General features: G+C 46.3%; 1 protein-coding gene across 6 annotated transcripts in view; it reads left to right on the forward strand.

The window, feature by feature from the left end:
• SIPA1L2 (signal induced proliferation associated 1 like 2) overlaps positions 1-22,771 on the forward strand; it is a 206,995-nt gene that overhangs the window by 97,691 nt on the left and 86,533 nt on the right. For all 6 annotated transcript variants that reach the window (XM_081038989.1, XM_081038988.1, XM_081038993.1 and 3 more), the window contains 2 exons: positions 119-1,825; positions 22,472-22,605. In XM_081038989.1, coding sequence (XP_080895115.1) covers positions 349-1,825; positions 22,472-22,605 — 1,611 coding nt within the window. In that variant the 5' untranslated portion in view covers positions 119-348. The remainder of the gene's footprint in view (positions 1-118; positions 1,826-22,471; positions 22,606-22,771) is intronic.

The following is a 22,771-nucleotide window of genomic DNA, read 5'->3' on the forward strand; positions in this document are numbered from 1 at the left end:
GGGCGGGGAAGGGGATGGGCAGAAGGGGGAGAGAATGACAGGTAACAAACCATATTAGAAGGTATTGAACTTGAGGTATATTATTTATTAATGGCTATTTTCTGTTTTTTAAATTCAGGTGGAGGAAGTACTCAAGGCCAGATGTCTTAAGGAATGCTTTTGAAAAGGACAGAAGTGTACAGGATTATTACCACTGAGAAGCAGGTTGGCTTTGGAGAAAGCATGCTCTGAGGATGTTGTGTGCTTTTGGTTAACGAGAAAGTACAACTATAGGTGAAGCCTTTATATCGCATTTAATATCCTGCATCAGCCTTTCTGGTGACACTTGGAGCTTCTTGCCGCGTGGACATGAGTGACCTGAGGCCGTCACAGGAAGAGAAGCACAAGCTTGGCAGAGCCTCGTCCAAGTCGCAGGGTCCTCCCAGAATCATGCAGTCTGATGATTATTTTGCTCGAAAATTTAAAGCCATTAATGGCAACATGGGACCCACCACTTCTTTAAATGCCTCAAATCCCAGTGAGAGTGGTGGCCCAGCTAATGGTACCCCTGCTGTGCCCAAGATGGGTGTGAGAGCAAGAGTGTCTGAGTGGCCTCCGAAAAAGGACTGCTCCAAGGAGCTGGCCTGCAAGACCCTGTGGGAAAGCCGGGCTCAGACCACGTATGAAAGTGTGGCCTCTGTGATGCACAATGGACAGACCGACCAGAGCCATGGGCAGGCGGAGGAGCAGCTCGGTCTAGATTTTGTGGATGCGAAGTACACAATCGGGGACATGTTTGTCCACTCGCCTCAAAGAGGCCTTCACCCCATAAGACAGCGGAGCAATAGTGACGTCACCATCAGCGACATCGACGCTGAAGACGTCTTAGACCAGAACGCAGTGAACCCCAACACCGGGGCCGCGCTCCACCGGGAGTACGGGAGCACATCTTCCATTGACCGGCAGGGCCTCTCCGGTGACAGCTTTTTTGCCATGCTCAGAGGGTACCGAGTAGAGAATTACGACCACAAAGCGATGGCCCCGTTTGGCTTCCCGGAGTTCTTCCCCTGCGACGCTGCCGTCTCGCCCAGCCTGCACGCGGCCGCGCAGATCTCGCGAGGCGAGTTCGTCCGCATCTCAGGCCTGGACTACGCGGACAGCGCCCTGCTGGCCGGCAGAGACCGGGACAAGCCCTACAAACGCAGGCTCAAGTCGGAGTCCGTGGAGACGTCGCTCTTCCGGAAGCTGCGCACTGTTAAAAGTGAACACGAGACTTTCAAGTTCACGTCTGACCTGGAAGACGGTCGTCTGGCGCGCGGCATTCGCCCGTGGAGCTGTCAGCGCTGTTTCGCACATTATGACGTCCAGAGCATTTTGTTTAACATCAATGAGGCCATGGCGACGAGGGCCAACGTGGGGAAGAGGAAGAACATGACGACCGGGGCCTCCGCAGCCTCCCAGACTCAGGGGCCCGCGGGCCAGCCCGGCAGCTGCGAGTCCCCCCTGGGGAGCAAGGAGGACCTCAACTCCAAGGAGAACCTGGACGCCGACGAGGGCGACGGCAAGAGCAACGACCTGGTCCTCAGCTGCCCTTACTTTCGAAACGAGACCGGCGGGGAAGGCGACAGGCGCATCGCGCTCTCCAGGGCCAACTCGTCGTCCTTCAGCTCCGGGGAGAGCTGCTCCTTCGAGTCGTCGCTCAGCTCCCACTGCACCAACGCCGGCGTGTCGGTGCTGGAAGTGCCCCGGGAGAACCAGCCCATTCACCGGGAGAAGGTGAAGCGCTACATCATCGAGCACATCGACCTGGGCGCCTACTATTACCGCAAGTTCTTCTACGGCAAAGGTGAGGGCGAGCCGCTGCGTGCTGCCTGCGTGCGTGCGTGCGTGCGTCCTGGGGGCGTGCCCGGGGGGGGCCTGCGTGCGTGCGTGGGTCCCGGGGGGCGTGTCTCCGGGCCCCTTGTCACGTGCTGCGTGCTGACGCCTGCAGGTGCTGCGGCTGGTTGTGTGCGGTGGACCCCGCTCCAGCGGACCCGGCTCCGGGCGGACCGCGGCTCCAGAAAGGCCCGGGGCCCCGCCTTTGCTCGGTCCTCATTCCCAGCGTGCACATGCCTCCTTCCCTTCTTTCTGCCCGTGTGAGAGCCTCACGAGTGTCAGACTTGATGGACGTTTACCCCTTTGCAGGCGTCCTCCCGGTGAACTCTGTCCCTCTAGTTCCTCTGAATTATCTCTTCCGCTGTTTGTAGTGGATAGGTCAATGGACAAGTCAGTGGGGTTTTTCCTCCTTTCTGCTCTTGTCCCCACACCTTTGCTTCATCTTTTCAAGTGTATGTCTTCACCGCTCCTCCTGCGTTGTGTGCGTTGGAAACGTTAAATGAATCTTTGTTGAGAGAATTATGAATTCGCATGATAGACACATTGAGTTTCCTTCTAGTTCCACGAGTGGGCTAAAAGGGTAAGACAGAGAAGTCTTCGGTGGTGTAAGTTAGGATATTCTTTAATCATGTGTAAGATAAATTATGTTTACTTTTGTTCAGATCTTCAGGCTTGAAGGATGCATTCTTCAGAAGTCATGTACTTACATCCTCCAAATGTAATTTAAATCTTTTAAATAAGTGTCCTTAATTATTCCGGGGACCTGAGAATTTGCTCCATTTGAGAGACCTACAAAGAAACAGGTCCCACACACACATCAGACACCCAGGGTGGCTTTCCCTGCTGGTGTGGGGTGACCTTGCCTCCTTTGCCCCTAAGGGACAGCAGACTTTGCAGGGCTATATGTTTCTGTCCTCAGTCTCACCTGTGCCCCACACCCCATTCCCAGGTGTCACCCCATTCCTCTTGGAGCACATGAGGAGGCCGATGTGAGCCATGGCCGTCTCAGTGCTTCTCATCCTCTGTCCTCCCGCGAAGAAACTACGCAGGCACTGTGGATAATTGCGAGCCGACTGTACTTTGGATTTATTTAGTCCTGGTTCTATCTTCAGAATGCTAGTGTGTAATCTTTGATTCCAGCTGTTCCTTTTTGGGGGTGGGTTGCGGTGTAATTCGGACCTCAAGAGGTCATTCCCTCCACCTCCGTCCCATGGACTACAGGCTTAAAAGCATTTGTTTGCCAAATAAATTGCATCAATTCGGATGTAAGCAGTCCTCCATAATCATAGGAATATGAAATCCCATAAATCAGTGGGCTGATTATGGGGTTAGATAGGCGTCATAGCAAACTACTGGGCACATAGTTTGAGTTGTCTTTCTGTTCTCTTTCTGATGACATAATGGGACTGAAGTGATTTCGTCACCAGGTCTTGGTTCCCCAGTTGCGACCCCCAGCTCCCAGGCTCAGTCCCGGCTTCCGGTGTGCTGGCATTTCTGTTGTCAGTTACGGCCTTCCAGTCAGGCAGCTCCAAGAACCTTGGTCCTTCTCGAGTCTGTGCCGTGCGGTGACTCATGGCCCTCGGGGCTGTGCAGACAGGGCTGCACATTGTCAAACACGCTCAAGGATGGTCTCTTGGTGGAAGTTAGTTGTTCTTGCAAAGGGAGATCTTGGAGAAATAGCCCTCCTAATTAAGATGTTTTTGTTTTTATTGAAGCTGTGGCTGTCCATGCTAGCAATAAAGTGTCTCTCAGAATTATTATGCCCTGAAATCCTCAGGCAGTGAGTCATTCTGGCTAGCTAGTGTAGTGAAGAGTTTGTTATTTACCCTTGACAATCTCAGAACATAAAATTTACCATGTATGTATGTACCCGCCGGCACCTCCTGTATACTCGGGCATATCTTAGTATGTTACATACATACCTCAGGGTAAGTGGAATGAAAATGGGCTGTGTCCTGCACCCGGGATCACCACCATTTGATCCATTAATGTCATTAGAGTCTGTCACATGACATGATTTTAGGTTGCTAGATTCTGTTGGTCCTCTTTACCACTTTTGGTAGTTTTTCTTTTGAACTCTCAACTGTCACTTCCTGGTAGTTTATTTCCTCCCCTTGAGTGGTTTATTTCCTCCACTTTTTCTGATTCGCTACTTAGGATTTTCCAGGGTGTTAGAAATGACATCATAAAACTTGTGAGATTTGAATGTGAAATAACAAACAAATGAGCTCCAAAGAAGGACCTGAGAGCAGACGTCCTGTGGGTGAACTGTGCGTGGACGTGGACGTGGACGTGGTTTGACAGGTCGGGCACTGGGCTCACCGGATCCATGAGTGAGTCGGACAGTGAATTTAGACTTTTTTGCAACGCCTGCAGAACGATGGTGTGGGAGGGCAAACCCAAGGTCGCCACGTCCTCAGTGTTGTGCACTTCCGTCCTGGACGGTGCTGCAGTGACAGCTAATGGGGTCGGGGGCCAGGACAGGCAGCCCGGGGACATGAAGGGGTGCAGCCCAGCCCTGCCCTTCGCTCTGTCTCCCTGCTCTGTCTCCCTGCAGCGTGAGCTGCGCCTGCTTCCTCCTATATTTAGCTCTCCCCCTGGGGGCCTGTGTGACTTCAAAATGCAATTGGCTGTCATAGCATCTGCTGCTGCCCCGCTGGTCTCTCTATGGAGCCATAAGCCTGAAGGCAGAGGCAGCCAAGGCCAGTGGTGGGGGGAGACAGCAGCCTTTGCCCCCTGCCTGCAGCCACCTATCTGCAAGACGTCACAAGTTGTAGGAGCACCACGGGTTTGCACACAGGCCCTGGGCACATGGCACACACAGTGTGTTTGGGCAGGTAGCTTTTTCTTTCCCTTTCTCTCTTTTCCCTTCATTCCATTTTTCTCTTTGGAAGGAGGTGTTCAGGGACTCTTTTGATACTTCCAGTTAGCCTTTTACTTTGTATATTCTTCATTGTTCTGTGTGAAGCTCATTTGCAGAAGAATTAAGGTCTCCCACTCTCTGGGAAAGCCCTAGGTACAGAGTCTTAATGTGGTTCAGGGCGGTTGACGAGACTCGGCTGCTCTTCGTGCCAGCGTGTGTTCCTGTGACAGTCACCGAGCGGAGGCCTGTGCAGAGGATTTATGCAGGGAGTGGCCATGCCAGCCGTGCAGCACCTCCCCTGTCCAGGCAGGTCGCTCCGTGGCCCTCAGTGCCGCGGCCGTGTGGAGAGCGGGGCTCCCAGCAAGTGCAGTGGGGGTGCGCTGGTGTTCCTTCTCCCGCCACGGCCATGACGGCAATGGGGGCTGTTCGCCACCTGCTGTCTCCTGAGGGGCCTGAGCCAGTGGCATCGTGCTTCCCTCTTACCTGAGCTCTCCACCTGGGACGCAGGCCGTGCAGAGGGCCGCACCTTAGGTAGGGGGGCTGCTGTCGGGTGCTTGGTTCCCTGGGTCCACTGTGGCACAGCGATGGGCCTCGCTGTCCGCACTCCCTGCCACTAAGAGCCACGTACAGCTGCTGGCAGCGGCGGGCTGTCCCCAGCACATCCTGAGCCAGAATATGAGGGACAGTGAAGAGGTGCTGTGGTCCCCGCGTGGTGACCAAGTCCTGTGCTTTGTAGGAAACTGCACATCCAGTTACTCAGGAGGCCGCACACTGTCCTGGGCCTCCCTGCAGGTCACATGGCCAGGAGTGGCTCGAGGAGGCGAAGGAAGGAATTCTGGGTGAAGAGAAGCCAAACCAGAGGGAGGATAAAGCTGGGCCTCTTGGGTGACTCGGGTGAAGTGAAAAGTGGCTACATTGTCTGAGCCTTGGAGAGCCACTCTGCTGGTATAAGAACACTGTTCCCCTGACTGTGGGGGGAAATACTCAGATTCACAATATAGTCCTTTTTCTGTTTAGAATTTTTAAACAGAGTGTAAGGATTATGTGATTATTATAGGAAAAGAAGGTAGAGAAGAAAAAAGAAAAGGATAAAATTAGCCCAGTTGTACCAAGAGGTAATCAGCATGAACAGTTTGGGCTTTATCCTCATTGGCTTTTTCAGATGCAAATAGATTTGTGTAAATGGAACCTTCTGCTGTTGTTGCTTTGAACTGGCTTTGGACGCTCACTTTCCGCACCATTATGTGGGAGCTGCATGGGCATTTTAAGAGCATTATCATTTATCATTCTCTGCGCTGAGTACGTGAGGAGATGCCAGGCATTGCCAACCGTGATCTGGGCCGAAGAGGCAATGACTGCATTTGCTTTATTTCGGAGGAAAACCTGTCAACTTGACAAGCACAGTGACAAGGGGACATGCACTCTTTACTCTTTTAGATGCACTGCACCTGCTAATGACTCGTGTCAAATGTATTAGTGATTGCTCATTTTAACAAACAAATCTCTATTTGAAAAGTAAATTATTATAAAAGTTTTTTAATTTCAAAAAGGTGAAAAAAATAAAAATTTAAATCAGCCTCCCCTTCTCCACTTGAATGTGGGCTTAGTGTGTCCCCTCCAAAGCATGGCGGATGGAAAGGGGGGCAGGTAACTACCGTGAGGTATCTGGTGAACACCGCCCCAGCCCAGTGGCCAAGGTCGGCATGAGCAGTGATACATTCCGTGGGTAATTTGTGCCCTTGAAGTGATGGAAATGACAGTTCTGTGGTCGTCCCCTGCAAGCCCATCGTCTCAGTCTGATTAGGGAAAACGTTAGACAAATCCCAGCCGAGGGCCATCCTACAAAACCCCTAACCAGTCTGTCCTCAAAACTGCAAGGTCCTCAGAAACAAGGAGACGCTGAGACATTGTCACAGTCAACAGGCGCCTGAAGAGACACGATGATTGAATGTGATGTGGTGTCCTGGGTGGGATCCTGGAACAGAAAATGGACCTTCAGTAAAATCTAAGGAAATCTGAATAAAGGTCTGTGCCCCTTCTGAGAATGAGTTCCTCTGTAGGGCCCGCAGCACTTCCAGACTAATTTCTAGACACTCTTTTCTGTAAAACTCTTGAACTTCCTCCCTTTCCCAGTTCTATGGAAATGCACCCTTTTGTCCAGTGGTCGTCTTTGTCATCAGTAGTTTAACTGAAGAGTAACATTTGTACATACACCTCCTAAATGAAGACATAAAAAGAAAGGACTCTTCCAGAATTTGTTTAATAGCCTTCCCGCCCTTCTTGGTACCTGCACTGTCCTGTCTGGGACGCGTCCTGTTGCCAGTAGGCAGGAGCGTCCAACCGTTCTCACTGTGGTCGGAGCCCACAGCTGCTGTGGGTGTGTCAGGGCACAGGCCCCTGCATTCACATCCCAGCTCAGGAACTTGTCGGTGCCTCATCTATAAAATGGGATCATAATAAAACTGTCTCCTAAGAGGCCTTAGATCAGTGAGTCCCTGTCACATAGCATGAGTCCTCTGGTCCTCCAAGTGGCTCGCACGTAATAGTGTCAGAGTTCTTTCTCTAAAGAAACTTGTTCACACCACTGGTCCAGCAGCGATAGGTAGTGCTGTATTTTAAGGGTTAAAAGATGAAGAGAAGAGTAGAGCGAACCACATGGTAGAGTGGGCACTGGGGAAAAGTGTCCGGTGAAGGTATCCAAACACACTTAAGTTCCCTGAAGTTTCACTGACGGCACAGTCGTGGGCGAATGTGCCATGCACACCCAGTAGACCCCACTGCTGAGTGACGCATGGCTGCCGTTGTTTTGAATTTCGTGCCTGGTAGCTTCCTTTTTTTTTTTTTTTTTTTCTCCTTCTGGTTTTATACAGTCACTGAAGAAAATTAACAGGGCATTGGACACTATTAAATTAATAGGGATGGACTGAGTACCACGTGACAATAGTATTGTTTATTCTAAGATGCAGATTCTTCCACGAGCGACACATCCACTCAGTTCTTAACCCCCCCCCCCCGCCTGGCCAGTCTCACCCCCACACACAGCTCCCATTGAGGTCCAGGGGCTCGTAGCAGGGAGGCCCTGCCCAGCTGCACACGACAGCCAGCCTGCTGGGTTATGTCTCATCGGTTCCATGTGGCCGGCGGTGGGAAACGCTCGGGCTGGCTCTCGGGCATGTCCGCTGTGAGGGGAAGGTCCCAGGCCCCCACTGCAGCATGTCAGGGGCCTCTAGAGAGCCGGCAGCTGTAGCAACTCAGGCTCTGCTACTTCCCTAGCAAGAGGCGTTCGTGCTACACTTTGGAACAGTTCGATGTGGCGGCTGCTGGAGAACTGCCTGGCGTTTTGCTCCAGCCAGGGCAGGTTTGAAGTCAAGGTCTGGAAACACAAGTTGTCCGAGCACCGAGCAGCGTAGCTGCACTTGCCTGCCTGTATCCACTAGGTACAAAGTTGATTGAACTGTTTGTCCCACTAAGGAAATAAAATGAAAGCTGGATAGCCACCCTCTTCATGGCGGGCCTCCCAAGCGCTCAGCTTTCATGCTCTGAGACCTTCCTTGCTCTCCGACTCTTTCCGTCCTCCTGCTCACTCTTGTAGCCAACAGTACGAAAACGATGATGACTAAAGAAGGCCTGTGGGCCTTGCCTTACTTCTCCAGTCTCCCACCTTCTGTTCAAGGTTTTCTTAAAACTGTGTCTTTCGAGATACTGTCCTTATGTTCAGGACAGATTTGTTGTCTCATGTTTAAGTTGCATTCATTGTCCCCTGCATTGATTGATTTTTGTCCTTTAAACCACTTGAGTTGCTTCACATGAGCGTTCTAGGTGTATATCCTGTCACATCAGACCAGGCCCTGAGCAAATCATTTACCTCCCAGTCTCAGTCTTATTATCTCTAAAATTGGGGTGATAATAGCAGTACTTCCTCAGGGGTAGGGAGGGTGAAGGAGTTCATTTATGGAAAGTATGTTTAATACTGTGATTTTTATTGTAATGCCTCAGTTTTTCAAGCTTAGCCAATACTTTGGTTAAATTTTGGCCAAAGGAGTCTTCACATAGCAAAAATGCGTCATTTTACCCATCATAGTAAATTCAGTAATTTAGTCCATGAAACATCAGCAGGGAGTTTCTTGAGATTATCGATTGACTCTTAAGATTATTATCTGCAAAATCGGGTCCTGTTGTTTCATTATTCATTCATTCATTCATTGTTCCTTATTCACTTTTTCTTTGTAGCTCCTAGAGAGCTATGAACAGGGCGGTGGTTTAAAACACAGACACTCAATTGTTGGGAGGGAAAGGTGAAAGAAGGTACATCATAGGCAGGAATTTAGATAGCGGCCCCCTGGAGCCATGGGTGTAACCCAGTAGGCAGTGAGCCCGAAATTAAATGATCAACTCGACTGATAATGAAAAAACAGTGAACCTTTAAACTGCGTTTTATGGAAAACTAGCAAGAAAGCTTGTGCTGTGAGTATTCACCAAGCAAAGGGCTCTGGGCACAGACCCACAGTCGCTGGTGGCTTTCTTGGACTTATTGGTGCTGTGTCCGCAGTGGTGATAACACCCATGCAAAATCGAGAAATCACAGTACAGGGTACTGCTGTCACACACACCTGACCCCAGGGGCCCTCACCTGTCCAGTTCATCAGCGGTGAACCTAATAAGTGTCGTGAAGACAGCCCAGTGCCCAGAAGCAGCCTTTGGGCCAGGTGCCATGGAGCCGCCGTTTGTCCTCTTCCCAGTTGGTCATTTTTTTCTTCTTTACTGAGCAGTCAGAAGGCAGACAGAGACGCACTGCATCCAGTTTCCTGCATTGCAGGCTTGTTAACCGACTTGTTTTGGTCTTGCTCTGCTGTATTTGCACGAGATGTGGATTGTCATTCCGCTTTTCCAGTCTTTTCACAGCTTCCATTCTGCCAAGGAAGGATTTTATTTGATTCACCCTGGAAGCCATTTTATGGAAATCGTATACTTAGGATAAGGAAGACAGGCTCCCATGGGGGAGGGGGCGGGGGGCACTCATTGTGCTGGAGGCTTCAGACACGTCCCCATCCTGACCTTCACAATGTGCACGTGTGTGTGTAAAAGCCAGACGGCGTGTTCCCTTACGCAGCAGAGACTGGGGTTCCTGAAGACAGGCATCCAGGTGACCTGCTGTGTTCCTTGGTGAGATCGAAAGTCTGGCAGGATCCCTAGGAAAACAGCGCAAGGCCTCAGAGCTGGGGGCCCCACAAGCATGGCGCTTAGGAGTCACAGAGACTCCATGTGCTTCCAAAAGTGTACGTCTGTGTGAGACAGAGAGAAAAAAGTTGGAAACAAGTGTGGGTCTCGGGCGGAGAGGTAGGCGTGAAGGAAGACACTTTTTTGATAACTTGCCTGCCATCTTTGGGGAAAGGGTAATGTACAAACTTTGGGTTCCCCCAATTTTTTTTAAATTATAGTTCCTGATAGAAATTATTCAGTGAAATATTATATACACCACTGCTTTCTTAAACACACTACCATGAATGTCATAGAATCTCTAGGTGTCTATAGATCAGCGTTTTGAGATGAAAGTGGGGCTGCCTTTCAGGCAGACCCCTGAGATGTGTGGGATTGTTGGGCTCCAAACCCAAACACCCCTGTAATGCTGTTTATTGTATGATCACTCCTTTTGTTTCGATTTAGCTCTCTGTCAGTAACATGCCTCCCTTCAACTAGAATGATGATGAGTATATTATGTATACATAATATATGATGAGTATATTATCTGGGGAGTGGGCTGAGATGCTGGGGTTCAGAAGAGATATGTAATAACCCAAGGTTAAGCACATGAGAAGTAGCAAACCCCAGATTTAGAAGCCAATAACCAGGCTTATTAGAATTATAGGTATTTGAGGACGTCGTCAAAATGGCGGCGTGAGGTGAGCCTCTGTAAAGCTCCCCTGGAATTTACAACTAATCGAACAACAATAACTCCACAAAGGACTCCCTGCACAGCAGACAGGAAGACAAAGAAGCCCACTGCTGGATTCACCTAAAGGAGGGAGAATCACACAGGCGGGGGAAGAGGGAAAGGAGAAGTGCCGAGACAGTGCCGCGCGGGCGCAGGACACAGACCTAGCTCAGTGCTCCAAGCTCGCTGCATCCTGGAACTACCGCAACTGCGGGAAAGGGAAGAACTCGGACTGCTAGGGCTCCGCTTACAGCCCACAGGGCTGAGGGGGCAGCATATAACACAGCTGAACCCAACGCTCACGGCAGACACCTCGGAGAAAAGACTGAGGGAAGAAGACTGAAAACAGTGGTTTAAGCCCTCACTGCCGAGCGGAGAACAGAAGCCTTAGGCACTGAGACTAGCCGGCCCTCCCTACCCTCCCAGAGCTTGCCCCACCCCCACCTGCCTGGAGCTAGAGGCGGAACAGTGGCAGTGTCAGATCGAAGGAGCTGAGTATTTGCTGTTCTGGGAGCTGTGGACCGCGGGCACGGATTCGCAGCCCAACTGATTTTGGCGGGGGGTGGGGGAGTGAGGAAGCTGTGGAAGAGGGACCAGCTGTAGTGGTGGTCGCCGCCGTTGCTCTGGGCCACCTCTCACAACTCATCCTGCCCCTGGCCCCACCTATCTAGGCAGATCCCTGCAGGAGTAAACAGAACTGCTGAAACATACGGGCTCTGAATCTGGTGCAGAAACAGCTTTGGAACTTCAAAAGCTCTCCGCATCCCCCAGGGATGTGGCGCCCTATGACGCAGGCGAATTGTTAACAGAGGAGAAGCCCGTTTCCCAGAGAATCCCCCCATTGAAGCTGGAATAGTGCAGAGAAAACATAGCAGTACTGTGTGAGAGAGGAAAAAAAAGGCTGCAGTCGGAGAGAAAATAAAATATTCTACCAACAAGTATTGGAAAACAAAAGAAAGACCTCTTCCTATCAATCTGTTGCAGAAGCCACTCCTGTAGATGTCTAGGAAGAGAAATAATAAATCAGTAATTGCCATGAATAACCAAGGCAACAAGACAGCTCAGAAAGCTAGTGAGAAGTCTCCAGAAAAGGAACTTAAAGATATGGAAACATGTGACTTAAATGACAGAGAATTCAAGATTGTATTTCTGAAAAAACACAAAGAGATGCAAGAAAACACAGAAAGACAATTTAATGAACTCAGAAATGCAATCAAAGAACAACATGAGCATTTTATGAAAGAGATTGAAATTTTAAAAAGAACCAAATGGAATTTCTGGAGATTAAGAACTCAATAGAATAAATTAAGAATGAAATAACCAGCTTAGGTAGTAGAGTTGACCAGATGAAGGAAAGAATCAATGCCATCGAAGATAGAAACTTGGAAATTACACAGATGGAAGAAGAAAGAGACTTGAGACTTAAAAGAAATGAAAGAACTCTACAAGAACTTTCTGACTCCATCAGAAAGAGCAATATAAGAATAATGGGCATACCAGAAGGAGAAGAAAGAGAGAAGGGAACAGAGAATATATTCAAACAAATTTTTGATGAGAACTTCCCAAACTTGTGGAGAGAACTGGATCCTCGAATCCAAGAAGCAAATACAACACCTAATTACCTCAATCCCAGCAGGCGTTCCCCAAGGCACATTGTATTGAAGCTGTCTAAAACAATGACAAAGAAAGAATTCTCAAGTCAGCCAGGGAAAAGAAGACGGTAACCTACAAAGGAAAGCCTATTAGATTATCATCAGATTTTTCAGCAGAAACTACAAGCCAGGAGGGTGTGGAACCAAATATTCAAACTATTGAAAGAGAGAAATTATGAGCCAAGAATAATATATACGGCAAAGATATCCTTTAGATATGAAGGAGGAATAAAGACCTTTCCAGACATACAGAAGCTGAGGGAATTTTCTAATACACGACCTGCACTACAAGAAATACTAAAGGAGGCTATTTGACAACCATCAACAGGGACAATTTGTAGCAACATAAAAAGGGGGAGAGTAAAGGCCTGAACTGGAATATGGGAATGGAGAAAGTAAGCGTGCTGAAGAAAATGGAATACTCTAAATATCAAACTTTCTTTTACGTAAACTTAAGGGTAACAACTCAAAAAAAATCCAGAACTGAAATATATACTGTAATAAAAGAAGAAACAGAGGGAAATATCATAGAATACCACCACACAGAAATCATAGACAACAACAAAAAGGCAAAGAAACAATGGAGACATAGACTTACCGGAAAACTAAAGATAGAATGACAGGAAACCCTCACATATCAATAATCACCCTAACTGTAAATGGACTGAACTCACCAATAAAAAGGCACAGAGTAACAGATTGGATCAAAAAACTAAACCCAACCATATGCTGTCTCCAAGAGACACATCTCAGCTACAAGGACAAGCATAGACTCAAAGTGAAAGCGTGGAAATTGATACTCCAAGCAAATGGTACCCAGAGAAAATGAGGTGTAGCCATTATGATATCAGATGAAACAGACTTCAGGGTGAAAAAGATAACAAGAGACAAAGATGGACATTTCATAATGGTAAAGGGGACTATACAACAAGAAGACATAACAGTCAGCAATATTTATGCCCCCAATCAGGGAGCACCAAAATATACCAAGCAACTACTAACAGAATTAAAGGGAGAAATGGACCAAAACACAATTATACTAGGGGACTTAAATACATGCTTGACAGCTATGGATAGATCATCCAAACAGAAAATAAATAACGAAATAGCAGCCCTAAATGACACATTAGATGAAATGGACATAATTGACATATATAAAGCATTTCATCCTAAAACATCAGACTGTATATGCTTTCCTAGTGTACATGGAACATTCTCAAGGATAGACCACACATTGGGACATAAAATCAGCCGCAGCAAATTTAAGAAGATTGAAATCATACCAAGCGTATTCTCTGATCACAAAGCTTTGAAATTGGATATCAACTGCAAAAAGAAAGCAGGAGAAAACACAAACACATGGAGATTAAACAACATACTTTTAAAGAACGACTGTGTCAAAGAAGAAATTAGAGGAGAGATCAAAAGATACATAGAAACAAATGACAATGAAAATACATCCTACCAAAACTTTAGGGGTGCAGCGAAAGCAGTTTTAAGAGGGAAATTTATATCATTACAGGCCTATCTCAAAAAACAAGAAAAATCCCAAATAAACAACCTCATGTTACACCTTAAAGAGCTAGAAAAAGAAGAACAAGCGAAACCCAAGGTCAGCAGAAGAAAGGAAATAACAAAAATCAGAGCAGAACTAAATGAAATAGAAGACAAAAATACATTAGAAAAAATTAATGTGGCAAAGAGCTCTTTGTTTGAAAACATTAACAAAATCGACAAACCCTTGGCTAGACTCACTAAGATAAAAAGAGAGAAGACACTAATTAACAAAATCAGAAATGAAAAAGGGTAAGTCATCACGGACACCATAGAAATACAAAGAATCATTCAAGAATACTATGAAGGACTATATGCCACCATATTCAATAACCTAGAAGAAATGGACAAGTTCTTAGAAACATATAGCCTTTCAAGGCTGAACCATGAAGAACTGGAAAATCTAAACAGACCGATCACTAGTAATGAAATTGAATCAGACATCCAAAACCTTCTCAAAAGGAAAAGTCCAGGACCGGATGGCTTCACTAGTGAATTCTACCAAACCTTCAGAGGATCTAATACCAATCCTGCTCAAACTCTTCCAAAAAATTGAAGAAGACACACTACTCCCCAACTCATTTTATGAGGCCAACATTACCCTGATACCAAAACCTGGTAAGGGCAACACAAAAAAAGAAAACTATAGACCAATATCTCTGATGAATACTGATGCAAAAATCCTAAACAAAATTCTAGCAAATCGAATACAACAATGCATTAAAAAGATTATTCACCATGACCAAGTGGGGTTCATCCCTGGGGCAAAAGGATGGTTCAGCATCCGCAAATCCATCAATGTGATACATCCCATAAACAAAATAAAGGACAAAAATCATATGATTATATCAATTGATGCAGAAAAAGCATTTGACAAGATACAATATCCATTTATGATTAAAACACTTAATAAAATAGGTATAGAAGGAAAATACCTTAACATAATAAAGGCCATATATGACAAGCCCTCAGCTAATCTCATAATTAATGGTGAAAAGCTGAAGCCCTTTGCTCTATGTTCAGGAACACGACAGGGCTGTCCCCTATCACCTGTGCTTTTCAACATAGTATTGGAAGTCCTTGCCAAAGCAATCAGGCAAGAGAAAGAAATAAAAGGCATCCAAATTGGGAATGCAAAAGTTAAATTGTCACTCTTTGCAGATGACATGATGTTATATATAGAAAACGCAAAGACTCCACCAAAAAGCTATTAGACACAATCAACGAATACAGTAAAGTTGCCGGCTACAAAATCAACATACAAAAGTCCGTTGCATTCCTATATACTAACAATGAAATCTCAGAAAAAGAAATACGAAAAACAATTCCTTTTGCAATTGCAGCAAACACAATAAAATACCTAGGAATAAACTTCACCAAGGATCTGAAGGACCTATATGCTGAAAAGTATAAGACATTTTTGAAAGAAATTGAAGAAGACACAAAGAAATGGAAAGACATTCCGTGCTCATCGATTGGAAGAATCAACATAGTTAAAATGGCCATATTACCCAAAGCAATATACAGATTTAATGCAATCCCCATCAAAATCCCAATGGCATTTTTTAAAGAAATAGAACAAAAAATCATCAGATTTGTTTGGAACCACGAAAGACCCCAAATAGCCAAAGCAATCTTAAGAAAAAAGAACAATACTGGAGGTATCACACTCCCTGACTTTAGCTTGTATTACAGGGCTACAATAATCAAAACAGCATGGTATTGGCAGAAAAACAGACACATAGACCAATGGAATAGAATTGAGAACCCAGAAATAAAACCACATAAACATGGACAGATAATTTTTGACAAAGAAGCTAAAACCATACAATGGAGGAAAGACAGCCTCTTCTATAAATGGTGCTGGGAGAATTGGATAGCCACGTGCAAAAGAATGAAACTGGACTGCTATCTGTCACCATGTACCAAAATTAATTCAAAATGAATCAAAGACTTAAGCATAAGACCTGACACAATAAACTGCATAGAAGAAAACATAGGTACTAAACTTATGGACCTTGGGTTCAAAGAGTATTTTATGAATTTGACTCCAAAGGCAATGGAAATTAAAGCTAAAATAAACAAATGGGACTATATAAAACTTAAGAGCTTCTGCACAGCAAAAGAAACCATCGACAAAACTAAAGAGGCAACCAACTGAATGGGAGATGTTTGCAAACAGTGCCACCGATAAGGGGCTAATATCCAAAATATACAAGGAACTCATGAAACTCAACAACAAAAAAACAAACAACCCAATTGAAAAATGGGCAGAGGACCTGAAGAGACATTTCTCCAAAGAGGATATACAAATGGCAAATAGACATATGAAAAAATGCTCAACATCACTAATCATCAGAGAAATGCAAATAAAAACCACAATGGGATATCACCTCACCCCAGTCAGAATGGCTATCATCAACAAGACTAATAGTAACAAGTGTTGGAGAGGCTGTGGAGAAAAAGGAACCCTCATACACTGTTAGTGGGAATGCAGACCGGTTTAGCTGTTATGGAAGGCAGTGTGGAGGTTCCTCAAAAAGTTACGAATAGAATTACCATATGACCCAGCAATCCCTCTTCTGGGTATCTACCCAAAAAATCTGAAAACATTTATACATAAAGACACGTGTGCTCCAATGTTCGTTGCAGCTTTGTTTACAGTGGCCAAGACATGGAAACAACCAAAATGTCCTTCAATAGATGAATGGATAAAGAAGTTGTGGTATATATACACAATGGAATACTATTCAGCAGTAAGAAAAGATGATATAGGAACATTTGTGACAACATGGATGGATCTTGAGAGTATGATGCTAAGTGAAATAAGTCAGACAGAAAAGCAGAGAACGCTGTGATTTCACTAATACGTATATAAACCAAATACGTATTTCGGTATATAAACCAAAAACAACAAAAGAACAAGACAAACAAATGAGAAACATAAGTATAGGTATTTAAGAGTAAGTAATGTCGCGAATTGAAGACACGTTATCTCTCCCCTTACTAGAACACCACAAAAAAAAATGATAAAAAAGGGCGTAAAAGCCACAAAGGCAAAAAGAACTAGCGAGAGACAACCAAAGGTCACGCAGCCGGAGTTCCGGCAGCCGGCGCGGTGTTACAGACGGGAGAATGCTACCCCTCGGGCTGGCAGCACTGTGGAGCCGGGACAGGCCATCTGAAGTCACTCAGTTTATACCATGGACTCGCTACCTCTGAAGAATGGTTGAGGGTGAAAATGGGGCAGGCCCCATGTTTTCAGGAGGCCAGGTTCTCTCTCCTGCCCCTACAGCCAGTGTGCCTAGTCTCCCATGCAGGTGGAAAACGGCAGATTTACTCTGGAGAAGCTGAAGCACAGGACAGCTAAGGGTAGGACCAGGGCACTGAACTAAAGACTGGAGTCAGGGATTAAGTGATGGTCAACACAGTGGGGCACCCAGCCCTGTTCCCTTATTTGGGCCAAACACCTGCAGTCAGGAAATGGAAAATCTTTCCCCAAGGACACTGACCACTCCAGGGAAAAAGACCTGCCCATCTTGATAGCTGTGGGTGCCCCAGGAAAACAGTTGAGCCCCTGCCTGATCAGTCTAATGTAAGACTGACTTTAAAGCAAGATGGAGCAGTGCAGGTAAAGAAGACATGTTATCGTGATAAAGGGATCAGTTCTAAAGAGATACCACTTGCATTGTCATAAAACATCAAGTACCTGGAGCTAAATCTAAGGAAAGATGGGAATGACCCCCACAGAAAGCTACAAACACCACCAAAAATGGTTAACACCCGAAAAAAATGGGGGACTTATCACGGTTCTGGGTTGGCGTTTTATGTATTCAGTATGTAAAAGAATTCAGAGTTATTTTGTGGGAGTAGAATTAGAAAGTGAGGAATGATGACGAGCTGTTTTTCTAATCCAAGAAGAAGAGTTTGGCGCTTCAAAGCTGGGAATATACAGAGGGGGACAAAATAATGTACACAGATTTGAAGAAAGGAAACAACTGTATTAAAGTTGTAATAATATATACCGATAACAAAAGATGAATACAAGTCACGTTTGACTTCTGCAATTACAAGAGGTGCTGAAATTTGTTACCATCAGCATGATTTTAATACAATTTTTCCTCTATTACAATGTGTATACATTTTTTTTGGCACGCTCTGTGTATTCCCATGTTAAAACAGAGTGGATGGGCTGTGTGACATGTGCTTTGATTGCATATGTGGCATTTTTCTGCCCAATTCCTGACTCTGTGCTAGATAATTGTGCTTGCATAGTACTTCATGTTTGTTCCTGTCACAGGCCTGAGCATGCGTAATGCTTGTCTGTTTCCTGCATTAGCACTCCCACGGGACTAAAAGTTTTTGAAGCAGGCACTAGGTCTTCTTCGGAATTGTATCCCCAATACTTACCAGTATCTGGCACATAGTTGACAGGTGTCCCATGCTCAATATTTGAATGGATGAATTGAAATGAATTAAGTGCGTGGTCGGCTGAATATTGGCCCCCAGAGGTTATCTAGGTCCTATCTCTGGGACCTGTATATGTACTTTATGGGGCAAAAGCAATTTTGCAGATGGGACTAAGTTAAACATCTTGAGATGGGGAGATTATGCTGGGTTACCTGGGTGGGACCTAAATGCAACCCTGAGTATCCCTGTAAGAGGGAGACAGAGGGGGGTTTGGCCTAGAGGAATGCAGTGTGATCACTGAAGCAACATCTAGGCCTTTGGAGACAGAAGAAGGGGCGCCTTGAGCCAAGGAATTCAAAAATGCAGCTTGCGGAGTGGGAAAAGGCAAAGAGACAGATTTTCCCCCAGAGCCTCCCACGGGAGCGCGGCCCTGCCAGGTCCTTGACTTTGGCTGATTAACACTGACTTCAGACCCCAGCCTCAGAGCTGTGAGACAATAAATGGGTGTTGTTTGAAACCCCACGCTTGTGGTGATTTGTTACAGCAGCCAAGGAAACTGAATCCAGTATGTGACTTCTACTAGGTATGTAAGTTGTGCTTTTGCAAATATTTCAAGAAACCGCATTGGCCTCCTCTCTCTGAGGGCCGTGCTGCTGCATTCCTGGGCCACGAGCTATTCCACGCTGTCTTGTCCACTTCACCGCATGAAACAAGCTGCCTCCTTATTTTGATTTTGATCTTGTGAGCAACAGCAAGCGAGCCACTTTTGTTCAGTAAGTCAAGAGCAATTTATTAAGCACCTGTCGTTTATTAGACACCGTAACACTAGGCCTTGGGGATATAAAAGTTGAAGGACTTACCTCCTTGGAGATGAGGTGAATATTTCAATGAGACTCCAGTGCGGTTCAGTGAGTGAGAATATCTCCTTGGAAATGAGGTTTGAGTCCTGAAGAATCCATGAAGGTCAAGTGAGGAAAAGTGGTGGACATGCCAGGCAGAGGGGCGAAGCATGTGAGTTAGGAGATTGATCAGAGAAGAGCTTGGACAGAGTTCGGGGTCACATTACTGAGCAATGTAAAGCAGAAGATAGGTGGATGGAAGGAGACAGACGGATAGATTTTCAGACAGGTACATATAAAGACAGAGGCCGAATCAGAAAGGACAGTCAGGGGCTGAAGGTGGAGCCTTGGGAAAACTCCTGTTACAAGGAGATGACAGAGGAGGACCCACAAAGGAGAGACCTGGGAGATTACTGTCTGAAAGGAGAAGTCGCAGAACTCTAGAAAGTGGAGGGTCCAACCTGGAGCACGCGGCCATCAGCCCACGTATGGTGGACAGGTCCGCCGAGACGGAGCCTGGAAGGGGGTGTGGGGTCCAACAACAGGTGCAGTGGAGTCTGAGCAGAGCGGTCAGTGGGGTGGAAGCAACTGTGAGGGGGGCTGAGGACCAAGTAGTGGTTGAGGAAATGGGAGGAGAGATGCTGATCACTCAGGGCGTCTCCTCGCTGACGGGCAGTGGGGTCACACTTGCTGGGGTGAGTGAGTGGTCATGACTTGTACCTGCGCCGGACACCCATCCATTCCACGACCACCGGCTCTTCCTCCCACTGACCTCCTTTTTCCCCCCCAATTTAAAAACCAATGTAGATATATTTTACATACAGTGAAATTCACCCTTTTTATCTATATAATTCTGAGAGTTTTGACAAATGGATATGGTGTGTAACCACCACCACAACCAAGATAGCTCTGTCACCCCGGAAAACCCCTCGTGCTCCCTATAGTCATCCCCTGCCGCCAGCCCCACCTGCCACTCGTCTGTCATCTGTCCCTATAGCACCTTAATGCTAAGCCCACACATTACGATTTTAAGTTGTCAGATATTAGAATTAGTGATTTGATTCACTTAATCTGGGCTCTCTGTTTTGTCATGAAAAGGGGTTTTTGGTTCCCTCTCCTCCCTAAAATAATTTAAAGCTCTTTTGATTCATGTCACAGGGTTCATCAAATGCCTAACAGGGAACCAATTGGAGTATTTTTGCAACTGACTTTTTGAAATGGGATCTAAGAAGGACACTTGTGTCTGATCACTGCTGGTGCTTTTCGTGTACTTCCTGAATGTTTTTCTTAATGCATCTGGCTTATAATAAATAAGCCATTGAGGTAATAAATGAAAGTTCTCGTCAGAACAGTTGCTAACTGTAACTAGGAAAATTCTGAACTGATTTAGTTTTAAGTTTTAAGATGCACTTTCCACAGGTCCATCCATGGTTCTATTAGCTACTAATGCCAACTTCAGGAAATAAAATGATAACGTCCCTCATAGTCTGAAATAGACAAGTAACTTTTAGTCTCTGGTTTCAGTGAATATTTTTTTCACTGTTGATTTAAGCCACAAATAAGTGCTTCTGGGTCAGCTGCCCTCAATCCCATACCTTTTTTTCCATATACATTAATTCCATATACATTTTTTTTTTTAATTCCACTGGAGTTGTTCATACTTGTAACAGGCCACCTGGCAGTTACCAGTATGTAATTTACCTAAGGGACGAGTCACCCATGAAAAACGAAGACTGTTTCCTGTTGTATGAGTGCAGGTTGTGCTTAGTCTTTCACCTTTCAGCCCCGGAAACAGTTGACTTGCTGCTTTTAGCCCTGACTGGCTCTGAAGGGAAATAATGTCAGTATGACTCTCATTTTGTGGCAACAAGTGAAGAAGTAAACGATATGCTTTCGAGACCTGGCCAGTGCTCGTTGGTGGCTTTGGGTAACGTCAGCTTGGAGTGACGCAGGTGCTGTTTCCTTCTGTTGAACTCACCCTGTTGTCTACTTTCTGAGTGACATTTCTATCCCTTCAGAAATTACTGTGGCAGAAAATGTTTGCACAACCCAAAGCCTTTGGAATACTTCTAGTTTTCTTCAAGCTTATAAATATTTGATATATTATGTGTTTTCTTAACCACGAGTCAGGAAAAATTGGCCAATACCAATTATGTGCCAATTCAAAAGGAGCAATAATGATTTTGCATGGAGGGTGACAACTCGATTTTATAAGCGTGCACCTTGGAGCGCTGACCCGCAGGAGTTCATTGAGAAATGCATGACTGACAGCCTGGCTTTGCTTCCCACTCGCTCTGCATGATGGCTGCTACAAATAGATCAGCTGCGCGTGTGCACATTTGGGTAACAGCACCCTCTGTTTGGTACCGGTTGGACCACATCTGAGTGGTGTTGCGTTTGGGTCCCTTCAGGAGACAACGTTTAAAAAGTTCGGCTGCATGACGCATTTTCACTTCTTTAGCAGAGTTTTTTCACAAGTGGACTCGGGCCACCCTGCAGACACGATTGTCACGCAGTCGTGAGCTCCCCCCGCCCCCATTGGCAGAGTTCAGACTAGACCACCAGCTTCGCAAGTGGGATTCTTTCTGGACTGTGTCCCACTCCGGAAACAGTGCCTGGCACATGGCTGTTGAACGTATGAGCAGGAGACTCGTGACCATGTCTTAGGAAGTGTGTCCTGGGACCCTGTGCTCGATGGACGGGAAGGCCTCACAGTCCATTCTGACAGTGAGACTGCAAGATCCCTCCAGGACCAGCGATTTTATGTGAAAGAAACGATTTGTGGATAAGATGGTAAACGAATTGTCGTGTTTGAATATATGATTTGACCTCAGCAACTTAGTGACCATTTTTGTATTTTCTGTCTGTTGCTAAAATTTTCTTTAGACTATTAGGTGCTTTCATGACATCATAATGAAAGAGTGCTCTTTGCCACTCCAGTGGTCGCCCAGATGCTGGCTGGTCTGAGTGGCTATTAGGTCAGCCCCTCCCTCAGTCAGAGAAGGTGACCTCACAGCTGGAGGGAACCTGTTGCGTACTGGTTCTTCACGTAGCTGGGTTTCTGTCTTGACAAGTTCCTAAGATGGCAGCACTCGCTCTGAAGATGCTGTTCACGTATACTGAAATCTCACCTGGGGAGGGGCCGTCCTGCGGCTAATGGACGGCTGGAAAGCAGGAGCGGAGGGAGTGATAGAAATGAGGTGTAAACAGACATCTGATTTGGAACCCCAAAACATGTGATCGAGCACATTTGGGGGGCGTCATGTACCCAGAACCTGTGGGGTTTCTTCAGCTGATCCTGCAGCCATGAGATACCATCCTGCTGTCTGTTCCTTCCCGCTGACACCTCTGCTCTCTCCCGCGACAGAGCACCAGAACTACTTCGGGATCGACGAAAACCTGGGCCCCGTGGCAGTGAGCATCCGGCGTGAGAAGGTGGAAGACGCCAAGGAGAAAGAAGGGTCGCAGTTCAACTACCGGGTGGCCTTCAGGACGAGCGAGGTAACGGGCTGCCTGGCGCTTTGCCGTCCGGGCTGAAGCCTGGTGTGATGCTTTAGGTTGTCTCGCATAAGTAGTGCATTGACGTTTTAATGTTAATTATTACAGCATGCAAGATAGTTGAACAAGCTTATACCTTTTTGTTCCAAATAAGAAATTTGAAAAGCTG

Source organism: Rhinolophus hipposideros (genome assembly GCF_964194185.1).
Source record: "Rhinolophus hipposideros genome assembly, chromosome: 26".
NCBI lineage: Eukaryota > Metazoa > Chordata > Mammalia > Chiroptera > Rhinolophidae > Rhinolophus > Rhinolophus hipposideros.